The sequence below is a fragment of the Pavona decussata genome, unplaced genomic scaffold (assembly GCF_977016875.1).
Source record: "Pavona decussata unplaced genomic scaffold, jaPavDecu1.1 SCAFFOLD_21, whole genome shotgun sequence".
Classification (NCBI taxonomy): domain Eukaryota; kingdom Metazoa; phylum Cnidaria; class Anthozoa; order Scleractinia; family Agariciidae; genus Pavona; species Pavona decussata.
In genome coordinates this window covers 1578216-1596687 of record NW_028145444.1, presented here as the reverse complement: position 1 = coordinate 1596687, position 18472 = coordinate 1578216, and the positions used below count along the sequence as shown (strand labels likewise).

The 18472-nt window shown below is 38.4% G+C and overlaps 2 protein-coding genes and 1 long non-coding RNA gene across 6 annotated transcripts in view; 2 read left to right on the top strand and 1 right to left on the bottom strand.

The window, feature by feature from the left end:
* Positions 1 to 341: 341 nt before the first annotated feature.
* Positions 342 to 2924, bottom strand: LOC146486140 (uncharacterized). Its single transcript, XR_014859990.1, has 2 exons — positions 2800 to 2924; positions 342 to 2445 (listed from the first exon to the last, which is right to left on the bottom strand). It is a non-coding gene; the product is annotated as an uncharacterized LOC146486140 (long non-coding RNA).
* A 289-nt stretch (positions 2925 to 3213) lies between these two features.
* Positions 3214 to 14326, top strand: LOC146486139 (TNF receptor-associated factor 6-like). Of its 2 annotated transcripts, none has more exons than XM_085098881.1 (7): positions 3214 to 3401; positions 5554 to 5605; positions 7016 to 7123; positions 9615 to 9776; positions 10056 to 10130; positions 10768 to 10845; positions 11925 to 14326. In XM_085098881.1, the coding sequence occupies exons 1-7, from the start codon at positions 3214 to 3216 to the stop codon at positions 12108 to 12110; spliced, it is 849 nt and encodes a 282-aa protein (XP_084955007.1). In that variant the 3' UTR covers positions 12111 to 14326. The 2 variants fall into 2 exon arrangements, with proteins under 2 accessions (XP_084955007.1, XP_084955012.1); XM_085098886.1 differs by lacking the exon at positions 3214 to 3401 and adding an exon at positions 5118 to 5343.
* Positions 14327 to 16731: 2405 nt separating this feature from the next.
* LOC146486138 (MAP kinase-activating death domain protein-like) overlaps positions 16732 to 18472 on the top strand; it is a 41847-nt gene continuing 40106 nt past the window's right edge. For 2 of the 3 annotated variants that reach the window (XM_085098827.1, XM_085098821.1), the window contains exon 1: positions 16733 to 17731. In XM_085098827.1, coding sequence (XP_084954953.1) covers positions 16901 to 17731 — 831 coding nt within the window. In that variant the 5' untranslated portion in view covers positions 16733 to 16900. Of the gene's footprint in view, positions 17732 to 18472 lie in introns of all 3 variants that reach the window. The other variant, XM_085098813.1, reaches the window with a different exon arrangement.

The following is an 18472-nucleotide window of genomic DNA, read 5'->3' as shown; positions in this document are numbered from 1 at the left end:
TATGGAGATTATGTACATTAGTACCCTCAAACATAGAGAGTGTGAAAGCCAAATAGTAAGGTGATAAGGAATCACAAATGAGCAATAAAAATTCAGAGTAAGTACAAGTAGCTGCTCAAAAATGATTACTCATTTCCATAGTCCAACAAACTATGATAGCACACAATATAAAAAATATTGACTTCACAAAAGGTTCCCCCCCCCCCCATCCCCCTTTCCCATTACTACAGTGGTCCAGCCTTATGAAAAACTCCAAAAAACCTGTGAGCAATATTCTCTTTGATCTTGGAAGATTTCTAGTTCAGTTGTAACAAGACAGACTACCAACTATCAAATCTATGTTTTTATTTTATTTTAATAATAACAATCACATTAATGGAAACTGCTGTACATATTGCACATGTAATTCATAACTTGGCAAAGGGGCACAGTATTATAGTCACACTAGATGTCCTCCTCTCCTTTACATTTACTAGTCACTTTAAATCTACAACATATCCATTATAATTATGTTTACTTATTGGATAATTTGGAGAAATATTGAAAATATACAAATTGAGGGGAACTCTGCTCACAAGGCATGCCCCCACTCATAAACTAAGGGCCTGTTTACATCAAAGTGTATTTTGTACACCAATGTGAAGGTGGATGACTCGACATAGTTTGCAGAGCATACCAGAGATTTCAGCCACAGACAATAGTCAAGTACAATTCAGGGGCACAGTATTATAGTCACACTAGATGTCCTCCTCTCCTTTACATGTACTTGTCACTTCAAATCTACAACATATCCAAATTATAATATTATGTAATTAGATTGGAGAAATATTGAAAACACAAATTGAGGGGAACTCTGCTCACAAGGCATGCCCCCCACTCATAAACTAAGGGCCTGTTTGCATCGAAGTGTATTTTGTACACCAATGTGACGGTGGATGACTCAACATAGTTTGCAGAGCATACCAGAGATTTCAGCCACAGGCAATAGTCAAGTACAATAATTATTGAGATCAAACTTGGCAAAGGGGCACAGTATTATAGTCACACTAGATGCCCCCCTCTCCTTAACATGTGCTTGTCACTTTAAAGCCTACAACACATCCAATAATTATGTAATTGGATTGGAGAAATATTGAAATACAAATTGAGGGGAACTCTGCTCACAAGGCATGCCTCCCCCCCCCCCTCATAAACTAAGAGCCTGTTTGCATCGAAGTGTATTTTGTACACCAATGTGAAGGTGGATGACTCAACATAGTTTGCAGAGCATACCAGAGATTTCAGCCACAGGCAATAGTCAAGTACAATAATTATTGAGATCTAACTTGGCAAAGGGGCACAGTATTATAGTCACACTAGATGCCCCCCTCTCCTTAACATGTGCTTGTCACTTTAAAGCCTACAACACATCCAATAATTATGTAATTGGATTGGAGAAATATTGAAATACAAATTGAGGGGAACTCTGCTCACAAGGCATGCCTCCCCCCCCCCCCCCCCTCATAAACTAAGAGCCTGTTTGCATCGAAGTGTATTTTGTACACCAATGTGAAGGTGGATGACTCCACATAGTTTGCAAAAAGAGCATACCAGAGATTTCAGCCACTGACAATAGTCAAGTACAATATTGAGATCAAACTTGGAAAAGGGGCACAGTATTATACTTGTAAAGGAGGAGACATCTGGTGTGACTACTTGTCACTTTAAATCTTCAACATATCCAATAATTATGAATTGGATTGGAGAAATATTGAAATACAAATTGAGGGGAACTCTGCTTACAAGGCATGCCCCCCCCCCCTCATTTTCTCAGGGCCTGTTTACATCGAAGTGTATCTTGTACACCAATGTGAAGGTGGATGACTCCACATAGTTTGCCGAGCATACCAGAGATTTTAGCTACTGACATAGTCAAGTGCAATTGAGATCAAATTAGCATACATCTACTTTGAAGGTCATCTTGCAAATCAGCTGTCAATCCCTTTTATTAACAACACAAATTACACACAATTTATACACAATTATATATTTATACAATAAACACAGAGGTAATAAGTCAAATCATCAATAGAAATTTCATATATGCTTGACTTTTGATGTAAAATATATGCCTGAAGTGGCCAAATATTTTTTTTGTATGGGAATATATGGAAATATATATGCAAATTGTTGTACAAGCATGCAAGATATACTTTAAAAGTATAAGTAGAATGTAATTTCTGCACAACTGATTCTTAATTTAAAGAACTAAGTCGCAAGTGTTTCCCCTTTTTAGTTATTAATTTTTCTGTGGATCTGTGCTTGTGATCATAATATTTCTGATATTTTAGTCGACATCTACCAACAGTCCATAGCCCTGAAGCCTCAACATTTTTGTCCTGAGGTGAAATAGCAGGTCATTTAGAACAGCTGGCTAGAGCTTTCACTTGAGCTTTAGTCGTAAACCTAGAGACAAATCAAGCAAAGAGGAAAACGTTACAATAAATCTTTATGTTACATCGTGACTCGCTCGTTGTTTGCTCCTCACAATCGCCAAACTTTAAACGCACATAGCAGAAAAACGGTGAGAGGTGCGATAGGGTGCGATGCCTTAAAATCCAATAGCAACTCTTTATTAAACAAATGGTGTAATTTTTTTTCTTGGAACCCTGACGATATAGCGTCAAAAAGCAAACGCGTTCATTGATCATTGCACGCGGAGAAAAGCCGCCATATTGAACAAGCTTGCGAGGAAATCGAATATTGACGACAATAACTAAGGAAATTATGAGAAAATACAATCACTGGTCACCTACATACCTCGTCACTTGTTGAATCCTTTCATTTGGAAGAAAACCCGTCTACACGGTGAATAAAACAGTAAATAAGACGAAGCAATTATTCGCGTGAAGATCCTTCCTAAAAACGCTAGTGAAAGAATACGGTGATGTGATTGGCCAATTACTGCTACCATGATGCTCTTCGGACCGTGTCCAACCACCACTGTGCAGCTAGTTTCCATTTCCAGATTGGTCTGACCAATCAGACGCAGAGGGCTCTCATATGGGGACAATTCTCAATTCTCCCGTTTGAAATTACAAAATAGAGGTACAGGCCGGGGGTACAGGGACGAGCCGTATATGCGTGTAGCTGTTAAGGTTTTAAGGGTTCAAGTGATTTCATTTGTAGGGGGAACTTTCTTCTCTTCCGCGTGAAACCTCACATAAACCATCAATGAGTTTATCTTTGAGAATCGAGCTCCCGTCTCACGATGAACCAAGGTCTGAAGGATATGACGAGTACTTCGATCCGCCACTGGAAAGCAAATACGGATGTCCAATCTGTCTTTTGGGGCTGCGAGAGCCGGTACAGACTAGCTGCGGCCACAGATTTTGTCAAGGATGTATCTTACGGTCAATAAGGTAATATTGTGTGGATCTAGGATATCTTTTTTCTTCGTTGTGGCAATATTCCCTTCATGAACATAAATATATGAAACTTGCATGTCTTTTGAGCTATATGTAGTGCCTTAGCGGCGGTTTTAATATGTTGTTATCTCAGTCGGAAAGATCCTCTCAGTTAGTACTGAAAATTGTTGCAAGCTTTCTTTTCACACAGATAGGAACGATAAACACTCTTGAGAGCATTCGATGTTTGTTTGGAAATACCAAGCGATTCTAAAAATTATTTGGTTTTTGTTGTGGACGAATTTTCCAAGCGCGAGCATACTTAGCCTGCGAACAGCGGACGTATTTCCATACTATAACCTCGCAATTTTTTTGACACAAAAGAAATTGTGGTCGGATTGCCGGGCATGATCTCAATATACACAGCATTACGACAGCCACGATCAAGTTTTTTGAGAGTATTCGATGTTTTTTCGGAAATGCCAAACGATTCTAAAAATTATTTGGATTTTGTTGTGGACGAATTTTCCCGCGAATCCCAGTTCAAGTTGAGATAACTTACATGTGAATAGCATAGCAACAGGTTGGAATTTTTTAGTGTATTTGAGATCCCAACGAGGAGGGTGCTGTTTTTATTGTCTACCTGTTTTTACAAGTGTGTGTAAATGGTCACTTCGTAAAAGGAAACCACTCAAACAACAAGTAGCCTGTGTATTTCCTATTTTCCTCGGAAAACGGACGTCTGCGCAACGGCGTTTCTAATCGTGTTCCAGCGTGACACTGTGCGGGTTTTTTTAAACTATAAATTTCGCATACATGTACAACTGAATTTCAGCCGAGCATATTCTTGAAACATTAAAGGTCTCTTCTCTTTTGACCCTCTTTATCCCGAGTAGAAAGAATACCTAAACCCTGTATGCAAGCCTTCCAACTGGGTATGGGAAATCTTTGATTTACTACGCGATTCCAATCGTCGCCAATGTCGTTTTTGATCATCCGCACGGAAGCAGTTATTAAAGATCATCATAATCTCTCCTTTGAGAACATTGATGAAGGTCAGGTACAACATTTGAAGGATATCAGACTCTCATTTGCGGAATCTTCTTGAGCTGGTCGCCCAACGATAGCAGGTCGTAGGACTCGTGGTTTTGACAGGAGTTGACGAAAGCACTATAGCGACCTTTGATCGGTCGGCAAAGAAGAAACTGAATTGTCTAATAGGATTTCTTCTCAGGAGAAGCCAATGTTACTAACGCGTCGATTCGAAGTGTCTCTTCTTCTTAACAGAAAGTCCTGCCTTGAAAACTTTACAACTGTAATATTGTTGGCGCAAAGCTGTCCACGTCGCTTCTGTTGTTTTCGAAGGCACTTTTCACAGATGTAACTTGATGTTGGATGCACCGCTAACTGTAAGAAAGAATTTCCTCGTAGACATTAAATGCTCCGAGATTTCTGTGGCCTAACTCTTCGATTGATGAAAACACAGCAAGCAATCGCTCATATTGTGAAGACCTCGGTGAATCATCGGTGAATTCAATTTCATGCTGAAATTTTTTCTGCACGGTGCGCCTACGAGACCAGTTTCGAATATGGCCAATCAGAATTCATTCGAACAATGCCTGTTGTCAGGCATCCAATCATAGTTTTTTTCTCAAGATCCGATGATTCGTGGGTGGGTACTTCATGTACGTCCCTTTTCCGAGGAAGGACACAGTCTATCTTGGTGTTTTATTTTATTAGCTCATTATTTTATTGGCTAATTTTTATACTCCTTCATCAATACCATTCTGTTCACTGCCCTTCATAATCGTCATACATTATTAAAAACTGCATCATTGTATAATGCAATTCGAGGGATTTGATTGGCTTAGCGGCCATGGTATATGAGCAATTATACCATGGCCGAGAAATGGCGACCATTAAATTGCATTCTGGTCGTTCTTGCACAGCGAAATCAGTAAGATCTAGCAATATTTCTCGGTTGTTTTTAATAAAACAATTATTCCACTTGCGCTTGTTGGATATGAGATGATTATAGCCAACTCGGCGCGTATCATCTCATATCCAACGCGCGCTCGTGGAATAATTGTTTTCAGTTAGCCTGCACACATACGTACAGGCTTTATAAATTGTTATTAAAAATGAATATCCTTTAATTATTTTCCAGAGATGCTGGTCCTAGGTGCCCTCTGGACAAAGAGGAATTAGATGAGAGACAGGTAATATTTTGATATTTAATGAGCAAGAATTTTCTATTGCTTCTGTGAATATCCTTTGCCAGAATTACAGTGTGCCATTTTGGCAAATAGTATCTAACTGGAGACTCGCAGGTTTTCTTAATCTTGTTGGTCATCCAAAACATAACGCAAGCATTACTGAGGAAATCTTTGTTGTGCTCCTCTATACATCATGAAAATGCTTCATGACATTTCTGCTGCAGATTGTTTGTGCCGTTTTGTAGGAAAACTAAATCTCATACATTTAGTTTGTATGAAGCGAGGGGAGAATCCAGAGAAAACTGCTTCAACAAAGTTGGGCTACATGTGACGCTGAGCTATAAAGCAGATCTTTGGTCACAGTAGTGGTATATATGTACTCTTAGAAATGGGACTGAACCAACAATTAAGCCATTATTTGAGAATTCACTGGTTGATCAAAGGCATAACATCATAGATTTTTGTGCTGGTTGGCGCTGGTGAAAACATTTTTAGGTCATCGTTAGTTTCTGACTGCTATGGCTCTGACCAAGAGCCCGAAATGGCATGTTTTGTCATTTCATTGCATTATTTATCAGTTTCTGCCACTCACTTGTAGGGATATATGTTTGCCTAGTTTATAATATCATTTTGCCAGTTTTTGAGCATTGTGATATTTGTAAAATATTAAATATTTAGGTTACACATGGGTTTTCTTGGTGAATATCATTCTTCAATTTGCCATTTTGAGACCTGCACTGGTACAGAAGTGACTGCAATAAAATTAATGTTAGTATAGGTGGTTTGCAACCAATCCCTTGAGATCCAAAAACACAGCATGGCAGCCATGCTTGGATGGCAAAATAAAAGGCTCTGTCATCCAACATGGTTGCTACACCATTGTCTTTTTGGATCTTTAGAGATTGGTTACAAACCACCTATATTTGCCAAAAATGCCATGTAACTAATCGTTTCAAGCTGGGTGTTTTCTTGTGTAATGATTATATTAAACAGACCCTTAATCTGCCAATAACATTCCGCATCCTTTTTCACACAAACAGTTTTAGGTTCTTTAATTGCTCTCTTCCGATCCCCTAGATGGGCACTCTTTTTGAAAGAAATTGTTACGCTGAATGGGTCTTCTGGAGTCACACACAAAAAAACCTTAAACCCCTTTCTTTTTCTTGTCTAAATATCATTAAAGTAAAATATACTAGCAGTATAAATATTAAAATGTTAGATAACTAGCTAGTGTATTTTCTATTTACATGGATCCAAACGGCATGACCTGAAGAGCTCCTGAAGGGACTATCCTGAGCTTAATGAATTAATGAAGGTGTATGTCTGTCTGACAGACATTCTTCTTTCCAAATGCCTGGGAAGGGCTTGGGGTCTATGTATTGGGGTCTTATCAATTTTCTCCTTAAATCATAGCTGTATCCAGACAATTTTGTTAAGCGAGAAGTGTTATCTCATGACGTCTTCTGCCGATTCAAAAAACAGCATGACTGCCCATGGAAAGGCCCTCTTTGTGAATTGGAGGTAAGTGTGTTGCTTTCAAGCTGTAGTTGCAATCAGGGTCTGTTGGCTAATGAAAACCCTGTTGAAATAAAAAAAATGTGAGTTTATTGAGCAAAATGTTTCCTGCAAATATTTCCCATTCAAGCAATTTATCAAAAAGTGTATTTTACTCCCAGTGCAATGCCAACTCCATGCAACTTTTGATAGGAATTTTGATACATTCACATACCTGCCAACCCCTGGAGTACAAAAATCTGGAGCCGTCTAGAAATCTTCAGGGGCACACAACGAGCTAAATTTTCAGAATTCATCAGGGGACAAACTCAACACGAAGTAAACAACAAAATAGTATTTTTTAGCCTATTTTTATTAATTTTTGCTGGGAAACTTTTATCTGTTCCACACTTCCAGCAGAACCATGTCAGCAACAGCCAAGAGCCTCAGAGGGCCATAGCATTAAGGCTACATTTAGGGCTTTGGGGGGGGGGGGGGGGGAGCTTGCACTGTAATTTCAACATTTTATTAGGTTCAACGGAAAAATGTTTCCAACTGAATGTTCCCAAAGAAAAAAGAAAGGCACAAATGTTATATACCATCCGAATGTTCTCAACGTCTGTCGATTAGAACACCTTTCACCTACCATGTATTGTGCAATTTGATTGACTGATTTCTGACTAATGACAATTCATACTTGTTAACTATATATAAATTTGATTGCTCTGTTTTACGTTTTGCGATAGAGAACAGCTCAAATAAGAACACTAAATCCACTTCTTGTTTTATTTTCCTTTTTGACATCTCGAAAATAATGAAATTAATGAAAATATTTGAAAAAGGCCACGGTAGGTATTTCCCGGGAGATTTGGTGCTCTAACCGGGAGACCTTGAGATTTGAGGAAAAACTTGGAGACTCCCGGGAAAACTGGAAGAGTTGACAGGTCTGCATTCAGCTGACACTCAGCATGTGCGTGACTAAAAACCATTTTGAGTAAACTATTTAGTCAAACTTTTTAAGAAGTTATTTTGATAAATTGCAAAAAACAAGTTAAAGTAAAAGCTGTCTGTATAAGAAATGTATTTTTTCCAATAAACATCAAAATAAGCGCAAGGCAAATTTTGATGTTTCTTGTAAGATCATTATAAAGACTAATAAAACACATTAACATTGGAACACAGCTGAAAGGCTCTCTGGAATTCCAGCAGGCCACAAGTTACATAAAAAAAAAACTTTTGCACATATAATGAGTCACATCCATTAAGTTCTTGAAAAAAAAGCATTTTTTGCAAAAAATCATTGCAAAATTGTTTAACACATTGTTCCATTTGTTCCATTGTTCCTGTTACAAGAGAAACTGAATACTGTATTAACCTGGCTTGAGTATTTAATAATTAAATTCGGGGTAAAATTAACCTGACATAGCATTGGTCTATAAAGGTCTTGACTAGTACTTTATAATAAATTAAGACAGCCTGAGTCCTCATAAAACAAAAGAAATACAATTATAATCTTCCAAATGTTTCTCCCTTACCTAAAATTTTATGCTTTTATTTCAGTAACATATCATTATTGACACATTCAAATAAAGATTATTCATGAATGCTTACTACTTATCAGTTGCTTGCTGAAATATCAAACTTAATAATAAAATAATAAAAAAAAGAATGGAAAACAAAGTTAACTTTCAGGATCCTGTGAGCTAATTTTGTTTTCCAATAGCCCTTTTCACGGTTAATTTTTCTCATTTGCATTACAATGTTATCCAATGTGGATGTGAGGCAATTTCGGGCTAAAACTACAAAATAGCCCGAAATTGCCTCACATACATGCTAGATTTCATTGTAATGCAAATGAGCAGAGTTAACTGTGAAAAGGGCCATTCTTTAAATGACAATTTAATGACAATTTATCGTCTTAATTTTGAAAAAAGATGTTTGATATTTCAGGTCTTATATGAATAATGGCAGGGGTATTTTGCGGAATGCCAAACGCCGAATCCATAGTAGTCCTGTAATGTCAAATGTCTGCCATGACAACAACTAAAAGCTAACTGTCTGTATAATCAGTGCTTAACCCTAAATAGTGAGAAAAGTGCTTAGACCTAAGTAATATCGTTTGTTGCTTAAATTAACTGGCAGGGGTATTTTGCAGAATGCCGAATGCCAAACATCGCATTTTATGCCACCTATAACAGTTAAGCATTAAAGCAACGAACGAAGTTATTTAGATCTAAGCACTTCTCTATACTGTTTATACAAGGGTTAAGCACTGATTATACAGAGGGTTAGCTTTAAGTTGGTTTTTTGGCAGCCATTGCATAAAAGGACTTTTGTGGATTTGGCGTTCGGCATTCAGCGTTCTGCAAAATACCCCTGCTGGGTACCTAGTAGATGATGTACAATTAAGGAATTAACTTAAAAATCTTGCAATAATATTATTAATATATAAAGTCATTAGCTACAAGATTTAAAATACAAGAGTATAAAAATTAACTTGACTTTCCTTGCTTGATAGGATCACCTGAAGGAGTGTGAGTTTGTTGACATTAACTGTGTTAAGAATTGTGGCAAGCAGATGAAAAAGAAAGATCTTGCAGAACATTTGGAGAAAGAATGCCCTAACAGGACAGTGCCTTGTGACTTCTGCAAAGAGGAGATCATTTGGAATGGCTTGGAGGTTTGTTGATCAATGCATTTTGTTAACCATTTCTGTTCAGTGGTTTGGTGGAAATTTATTGGTGAATGGAAATCTCAACTTCAGTACAGACTAGTTTTCATGTAAGAAAGGTGGCAAATAACCAAATTATTTTTCTTTTCTTCTTCTTCTTTCTTTCAGTACTAAATTGTTTTTCTTGAATGATGCTTTAAATTTTTAGAATTGACTTCTATTTTTGTACCAGCCGGTCAAGTTATATTAGGTGATGGATAAATGTATTTTTTGCTATTATTTCTTCAGAGTCATCATGAAGCTTGCCCAAAATACCCACTACCATGTGGAACCTGTGGAAAGGAGAACATACTTAGGGACATGGTGAGTGATTTTTCACCCACTTTAGTGAAGCAGGGATTGGCGCAGGGGTGAGAGCACTTGCCTGCTGCCAATGTGGCCCGGGTTTGATTCCCAAACTGATCTGCATTTACATATGTGAGTTAAGTTTGTTTTTGTTACTTGCCCCTGCTCTGAGATCTTTTCTCTGGGTACTCTGGTTTTCCCCTTTCCTCAAAAACCAACATTTCCAAATTCCAATTTGATTGCTTTAAACATTAGACTAAAGTGTTAATTTCTGGAGACCTATGAACCAGCCTTACACAACTGAGGGTAAATAAAGTGATTTGTTTTTATTCTCGGCCTTACATGCCCATCAAATAATGAACAAGATACTTGAAAGATATCCAACATTTGTTTGAAAATTGCTAAGAGAGCAATTTGACAAACTGAAGGTGTGTGATTTTTTTCATTCACAAAGGCTTCAGAGAGTAATGTTAGCATTCAGTAAGTCATAAAAGGTGTGTATATAAATGTATGGGATCTACTGCATGTTAGAAGAATGGCCGTTTTATTCAAGAATAGTATAAACTTTCATGTTTATTTTTTAGTGTTTATGGAGCTAATAATAAGAGTTGCTTTTTAGATGGAGCAGTGAAAGATGTTGCTTTTTATTTGTCAGATGCAAGAGCACTTGGATAATGAGTGCCCTAAAGCAGAAATCAAATGCCCTTTCAACATCTTTGGATGCAAATTCATGGTATGAACACTTCTCATTGTAGATATAAGAAACTTTGGTTGTTTGGTTGTCTGAAAAATGTTTGCTTTCAAAAAAGGTAAAGATTGTGAGTGGTACTGTGTCTTAGTAATTTGCAGTCAGATATAATCCTTGCAGAGATTTAAAGTATAGCTGACGATTCAGTACAGGCCTTATTTCAAACTGGCTACCATGATTTTAATATTCTTTTTTTTTTTTGTATTCAAACAATTCCTTCTAACCTCGTTCTTAAGCTCAAAAATCAAAAGAATATTTTATCTTGAACGAGGCGAGAAAAGCTAATTTGAATGCAAACAAAAGGATACTAAAGTGGAAGTGATTTTGGAATAAGGTTTGTGTCCTGTGTAGGACAACGCCCTCTTTAAGATCCTATTTAGGACAAAGAACAACATCTATCTCTTGTTTTACACAAGACTTAGTGTTTATTTGCAATAGAAATTACATTTGAAGGCCCACTGTCACTTACCCGATGTGATGTTCCCATATTGAAACGTGAAACAGATAAAAAAATACATAACTTAAAGTGATGGTAAAAAATCCAAAATTTCGCATTAACAGCGGTGAACCTTAGGTGAAGCACTGTTCACTTACATAAATACAGACATGTGTCTCTGATTTCGGATTGCCAAATACTCGACAATAGTCTTGCAACCATACCCTGTCTAGGATGGGATCAGGACAGACTCGCTTGAAATTATATACCTTGTTCAGGGCAAAGGGGCCAAAATCCACACCCTATCCAGCGGCACGTCCCCATATAGCCCATATAGGGGAGTGCCCCGCCCCCCACTGAGAAGTAGATTGAAAAAAAAAGATGCAGCCAAGTCTTTTCTTTTCATAAACCAACTTTGAGTTGTTAAGAAATCGGATGAAACAATACTTTGATATACTCTCAAACCATTATTCTTGGAGAAATTCAAAGCAAACATTCACCAAATTTGCTAATTAATTTCAAACCCCAACATCCCTCACAGTAGTGATTTCCTTTTTTTCCTGCTCATGAATTATTGATAAGGTGGAGGGTTCATCTAATAACCAGTATAATTTCCATGTTTAATCAGGGCCTGCGAGTAGCAGTGAATGAACACATTCATGAGCAGCTAACCAATCATTTGGTGGATTTGACGAGGGCAGTAGCAGAGGCCAGACGTGAAATTGAAAATCTGAAACGAAACCAAGAGGAATTGTTGGCGATGCTGGAAGAGTTCCTGCCAGTGGATATACTCTCAATTTCTTCAATCCGGTAGTGCTTAAATAATGCTGAATTGACGGAAAGTCGTTCTGTTAGTGTAAACACCTCTTTTTAGTAAAAGCATGTTAAGATTGATGTTAAGTGATAAAAAGACAGGCAGAATGTTTTAAATTCCATAGGTTGGTTTTATGCCTTTGTAGCTAATGAAGTGCCTTTTCTACGTTTCCTGGTAGATGTGGTGACTAAACAATATTATTTATTTCCTTAATCAAATTTTGTTTAAGCACTCTTTGGTTGTAAGGAAATGGTTTGTTTACTTTGGATACGTTAGATTTGTTGTGAAAAACTTGTTATTGCGGTAGTCCTGAAAATTCTTGTTTGGGATACTTCACACCAAAGGTGCCCTTGCGTGTCAATTAATGAAGAGTGCTTTGTTTAATGTGGTTTAAAAGTGGCCATGTCTAATCGAAGGTGCTTTTGTAATGTTGCTATAGGAAGGACGTGTATTCTAGCGAGCTGTCCTCAAGCTTGTGATATATTTTCCTTGTAGTTTTGGAATATAAGCTTAGGTTTTGCAATAACTTTTAATCTGCAGTTTTTGTCATATTTAAGTAAGATTATTTAGTGTCACTAGAACATTAAAAATTGATGTACAAATTAAAAATTACATTTATTGTAATTTTTACTTTGCTCATGTTCTTTTGTTTTGGTGTGACCTGTGTGGTTGATGTTAAAATTTATTCGCAAGAGAACTTTTTGTTATTGTGTTTAAACTTGATTAAAACTATGCTAATCCTTTTCAAACAGAGGCATACTCTCGTTAGCACCCTGTCGTGTATGTGTGCGGATTGATCAGGGAAAATCAATAGCAGCAGGGCAGCATTCCTGGTCGACCATTCTAAAAACAGCATGAGCGAAGTTTTCACAGCCAAGCTGTAATCTTGAGTCATGTTGAGGCTATAAGCAGTGTTTAACAGTTAAAGTGACTAGTACAGGCTAGAAGGAGTCTACTTGCTGGTTGAAGAGTCTGTCAAGCCGAAAGAGCCTGCTCCCCCAGGGAGTACTTCCTCATCAAAATGACGGGGGTAAAATTTATGGATTGGTTCCTCCCAGGATTAAGGTTCTCCATCTAAAAAATTACCAGCGGTAGGTAATTTGTTGGTTTAGAATTGGTAATGATAGTAGAAGTAGTAGTAGCAGCAGCAACAGCAGTAATAGTAGTAGTAGTAGTAGTAGTAGTAGTAGTAGCAGCAGCAGCAGCAGCAGCAGCAGCAGCAGCAGCAGCAGTAGTAGTAGTAGCAGTAGAAATAGGAGTAGCAGTAGCAGTGGTAGTAGCAGTAGTAGTAGCAGTAACAGTAGCAGTAGCAGTAGTAATAGCAGTAGCAGTAGTAGTAGTGGTAGCAGTAGTAGTAGTAGAAGTAGTAGTAGCAGTAGTAGAAGTAGTAGTAGTAGCAGTAGTAGTAGTAGTAGCGGTAGTAGTAGTAGAAGTAGTAGTAGCAGTAGTAGAAGTAGTAGTAGTAGTAATTATTTATATAGCGCCTATTCAGTCCTGCTCTAGGCAATTCACAAAAGGCGAGAGTTAACTAAATTGATATATAAACAAACTAAAATCGGTAGGAATAATAGGCTTAAAAAAAAAAAAAAAAGCGACGGTAGTAAGCTTAGATTTGAAAAGTATTATCTCTTAGGACCTCTTAGGGGTGATTAGGAATTTGGGCCACGCCCACAAAACTAGACTCTGTTACCTTTTTAGAACTTTTTGGTAATTTTCTGATAGGATCCCATTTTTGTAGGGGAGTACACCCCCCCCCCCCCCTCCAAACATTGAATCTTACAAACACATTTCACTGTTTTTTTTTTTTTTTTTCATGGAAAAAGGTTACAACTAGTTGTACTTGTAGTATTAGCAGTAATTACATAACTTTCACAGTAAGTTTACTTTTTTCGTCATGTTAGTATTAGTTTCTTATTGATAAAATTTTTCATTGTAATTTTTGTGTTGCTCTCGCTGTGTTGTTGCACTTCAGTAATGTTTCAGAAATTTTGTGTGAAAGATCTCGACGTGGTCACGACTCCAACGGAAATATGCAAATCATCTGTAAACGTTGGCAGATTTTACAGTTGTATACTGCCATCACATTACGTTAGATTACATTTTGATTTGAAGTGTTAGTTTGTTACAGACGTGCTGACAACCAACTGTTATTTTAAATGGAACACAAGGAAAGCTTTTGTTTAGATGCTGTTGAATTAAAATTTGAGTAACTATAATAGCTTTGAAGTGGTCTTTTTTACCCAGTTGCTGAATCTTGTTGTCTTACAACAACACCTAGCTGAAGGGCGATTTTTCAAGGAAAGGGGCACTTGTCTAGAAACACGGGCACTTTGCTGAAAAATGGAAAAAAAAATCATCTCTATGCTACACGCTAACTTAAAAGGACTCCAGACACCTTCCTCTTCCTAACAAGGGTGTGTTACACATTACCAGAGTCAATTTCCTATATTCTTTGAACAAATTACACTAATGCGCCAATCCCGCCAAACCATCAACACGGTATTTTGTTTTGGTTCCACGTTCTGATTCAAGAGAAAAAGTTACACCTTTGGTGTTAACGGAAGAAAATAACTGAAATCTCTATGAGATGGCCCCTAATTTATTTATTCATTTATCTCTGCTGAAAATTGAACGTGTAGAAAATGCCTACATTAAAAAGGCACAACTTTACATGGAATGGTGACGTAATTTCTGATACGTCAAGGAGGGGGCTGGGTGCTAGTAGGCTGTTGGGGCGGGTCGTCCGATCCGATAAGGTGGGTTTACGTGCGGGGGGGGGGGGGGGGGGGGGCGTTTAGATTCCTATATAAAAGTGACGGGGGTGATCGTCGTACCTCAAATGAAGGGGTTAAAATTCGTGGTTTGGTACCCCTTACGGTACTAAAATCTAAAATGACCCGTAGGTGGTACTGAGCCCAAAAATATGAGAAGAAGTAACTGTGTCAGTCAACTGATTTGGTACCACTTAAAGGTAAAAAAAAAAAAAGCGTTCCGACCATCCCCACAAAACTGAACTATGGTACCTTTTACGGGTTCCTTTCAAAATTTCGGACGATCACTCCCATCACTGTTATGTGGGAGATCCGCCCCGGGGATTTGCAGCCCATTTCTCAATCTTGAGTGCGTCTCACTCGAGAAAGAGGTTTTGTCGAATGGTCAGTCGTGATTACTGGAAAAGAGAAACTGAGCGGTATAGAGTGTTTTCGTTCACGTGACTACCGGCCATATTGGTTTACTGAAACAAAAGAAAGTATTTACATAAAAATAGAGTTCAATTCCCAGAGGTTTAGTTTGGGACACCAACATGGCCGCCATTTTTTTTTGGGACACCAACATGGCCGCCGTGACGTCATGTGAAAACACTCTATACTGACAAATTGGTAAAAAGAATAAATAAAAATTCCACGCAAGAATTCAGTTCTATCTTTCGACGTAACGACTGAAACAGTACAGTTATGTAAGGGTCTGTCAACAGGAGCCTGGGCGCTTATTTTAGGCCCCTGAGGGGGGGCGCTTACTATCTTCCAGCTTCTTCCCAACATTTTCAGCAAGTGAGGACATCTTTAGAGAATAACAAAACAAGGGATAACAAGTTTATTTCGCTTCAACGAGCGGACAAAAAATCTAGTGCTAGTGCAAAATCTAACATAAACAGTATAAAAGTTCATTGACTACCGTATCTAAAACCAATTTTGGAACACAACTGACGCTCCTCTCACTTCACGCTGGGCTAGTAAGAAATGTTTTTTGTTGGGAGGGGGTGGGGTGGGCGCTTATTTGAGGGTGGGAATTCAGTTGGGCCAGTTCAGGATGAGCGCTTATTCGAAGGTGGGCGGTTAATCGAATAAATATAAACTTTTCGATGAGTCTCTGCCTATTACGGAATTTTGTCATGAAAAACTACCGTCAACTTTCGCCTCACGGACACCCCGATAATACGGGCCGGGCAGCAGCTAAATCCCCGGCAAAAATCAGATTTACAGAAGTTTGACCAACCTCGTTCCCAGGGTCTCTCTTGACACTAATGCGCGGGCCGTTCCCGAGGGTGTCTGCAATAAAGGGAGTTGCCTGGCCTGCTGAACCAGATATACATAAAAATTTCAGCTCGCGTAGCTGGGATTTGGGCATCACTTTGCCAGGATCCCATTTTGACCTGCCGCTGGTAAGGGGGAACGCTGGGCAGGTTATTACCCTTTCGTAGAAAAGATGACCCTCTCATATACCTTCCAAAAGAGAATAGTGCCCCTTTCGCACACATGCTTCTGCACGAGTCCATGAGTTTTCTCGTTGTCTTGATCAGATGTTAGAAAAGCTTGGTACCTGTTTTGTTTTGGACTCGACTGGCCTCTGTACAAGTGTTAAGATTCTGGGTTCTGTCCTTTTAAAACCTCCCAGTAAGCTCTCTCGGTATTCACCTGCACCACTATCGAGATCTATGCTTTGTGTTTTTTTGGGAGTTGCCGATGGTAAGGCTACATATTAGCGTTATGAAATGTTCGCCGTTTGTCTGGCTTAATTGCAAACACCCAGTAAACAGTGAAGAAATTCAGGATGAAAATGAAATATTTATGTATGCACAAATTGATCGTGACGTCACAACATGCGGGGTATCGCGTTATCACGCGTGAAGCAGCGAGAAATACTCACGCCTGGAGGCGGTTTGCCGTAGAAAATGCTCGTAGATTTGGTTGATTTTTCATGGATGGTTTGCCCACGGATGTGGTCGTCACAATGTTGTTGTGCATAAAACAGTGTCGTTGTGGATATAGTTGCGGTGTAAACTAAAAGCAATGGGCTCAGGAACTCGCAACATGCCTACAAGGCTTTTAGACTATCTTGTTGTTGTTGGTGCACGGAAACCGACTGTGGATTCTACCGAAACGCCGGAGCTTTTACGGCGTTTTCCACAGAAAGATCATAAAGACTTCGTGCTTCCGGGAGACGTAGTTTTCTTTTGCCAGCCTGAAGGATGTAGCACCGTGTCGAAAAAGTTTTCTCTTCGAGAAGCGAACTCGTTTGCTTTTACGCTGACTGAGAAAGATTCTGGCAAGGTTCGCTATGGGATTTGCGTGAATGTCTTTCGCCCTTGTTCGAATTTTTTTCCCAAAGACAGAACCGATTACAAAGAAAGAAAGCTGATCGTTAACAGGAAAAAGTCTCGACACAAGCGGGATTTTTGCATGAGTTTGACATCGTTGTGCATTATATCACATCATCCTTTCCTTCCAACATTCAGGGAGTGCCTATTTTTCCTCCGCAAGATGATCGACTCGAGAACGGGTCGCATTGGCAAGTTGGACAAAAACGACAACATTGTACCAGGCTTAAACAGCTGGTCTGTGTTTACGTGCACGGAAGACCAGAAAACAAGCCATTTGGCCGACGACATGGAAGAAGTAGAAACATGGATTCAGCGTCTTCTACTCGCACAAGCTCCCGTAGCAGGCAGAACTCGTGTACAACTGCATCTTCACTCTCCAGACGCTTACCCACCTTTAACCTTTGCTGTGCCAGAATCGAATCGATTTCCACTCATTGATTTTCCAATTCATATTCCCTTGGAACTTCTTGGAGTGGAGACATGTTTGAAAGTTTTAACGTGCATTTTGCTCGAACACAAGGTGAGTCAGTCGAGTCAATGCGATAAGCTTACAAAAACAAATAAATTTCGTAGCAGGTGTAAGCCTTAAAACTAAGTTTTGAGGTTGAAAATGCGAAAAATCCTAGCACTCGATCCGTGGTTTTATTGAATCGAAGAGTAAACTTGTCGGAAACGAATTTAACAAACATACTTGCTCGTGAAATCCCTTGGGGGATTTAACACCAAAGAAAGGGATTTGTAAACTGTCTACTTTTTTTTTCAAACTTCGGCTTCAAATTTTGTCATTCGGTGTTGTCCCGAATATAAAACTTTTATCAGGGGTTAAGTCTTCTATTCATAGAATCTTTTGATCTTCATTCCATTTAGAAATGTCAGTTTTCACCGAAGAGGAGTTGGTGTTTTATACCAGAGTTTTCGTGAAAATATAGTTTGATTTGTTGACAAGGATGTGGGACCGCTGCATTTGTTGACAAAGTGAATATGTTGATCTTGCAGAATTAAATGACCAGTATTAGTTTTTCGTTTGCTTTTATAGTAAATATTCGACTGCGGATAAGTTCTATAAAGGCAAAAAATTCGGCAGAGTTAAATGATGAAAGAAATTATCTGGGTTCAAATTTGTTACAGAAAAAAGTATAGAAATGGATTTTTTGTAAATTTCTCCTCAGTTTTAAATATGCAGTGTTATTTAGAAAGGCTGTCTGTAATTACTTATTCAAATCGTGAAAATGTTTAATGGCTTCATCAACGCTAATTATAA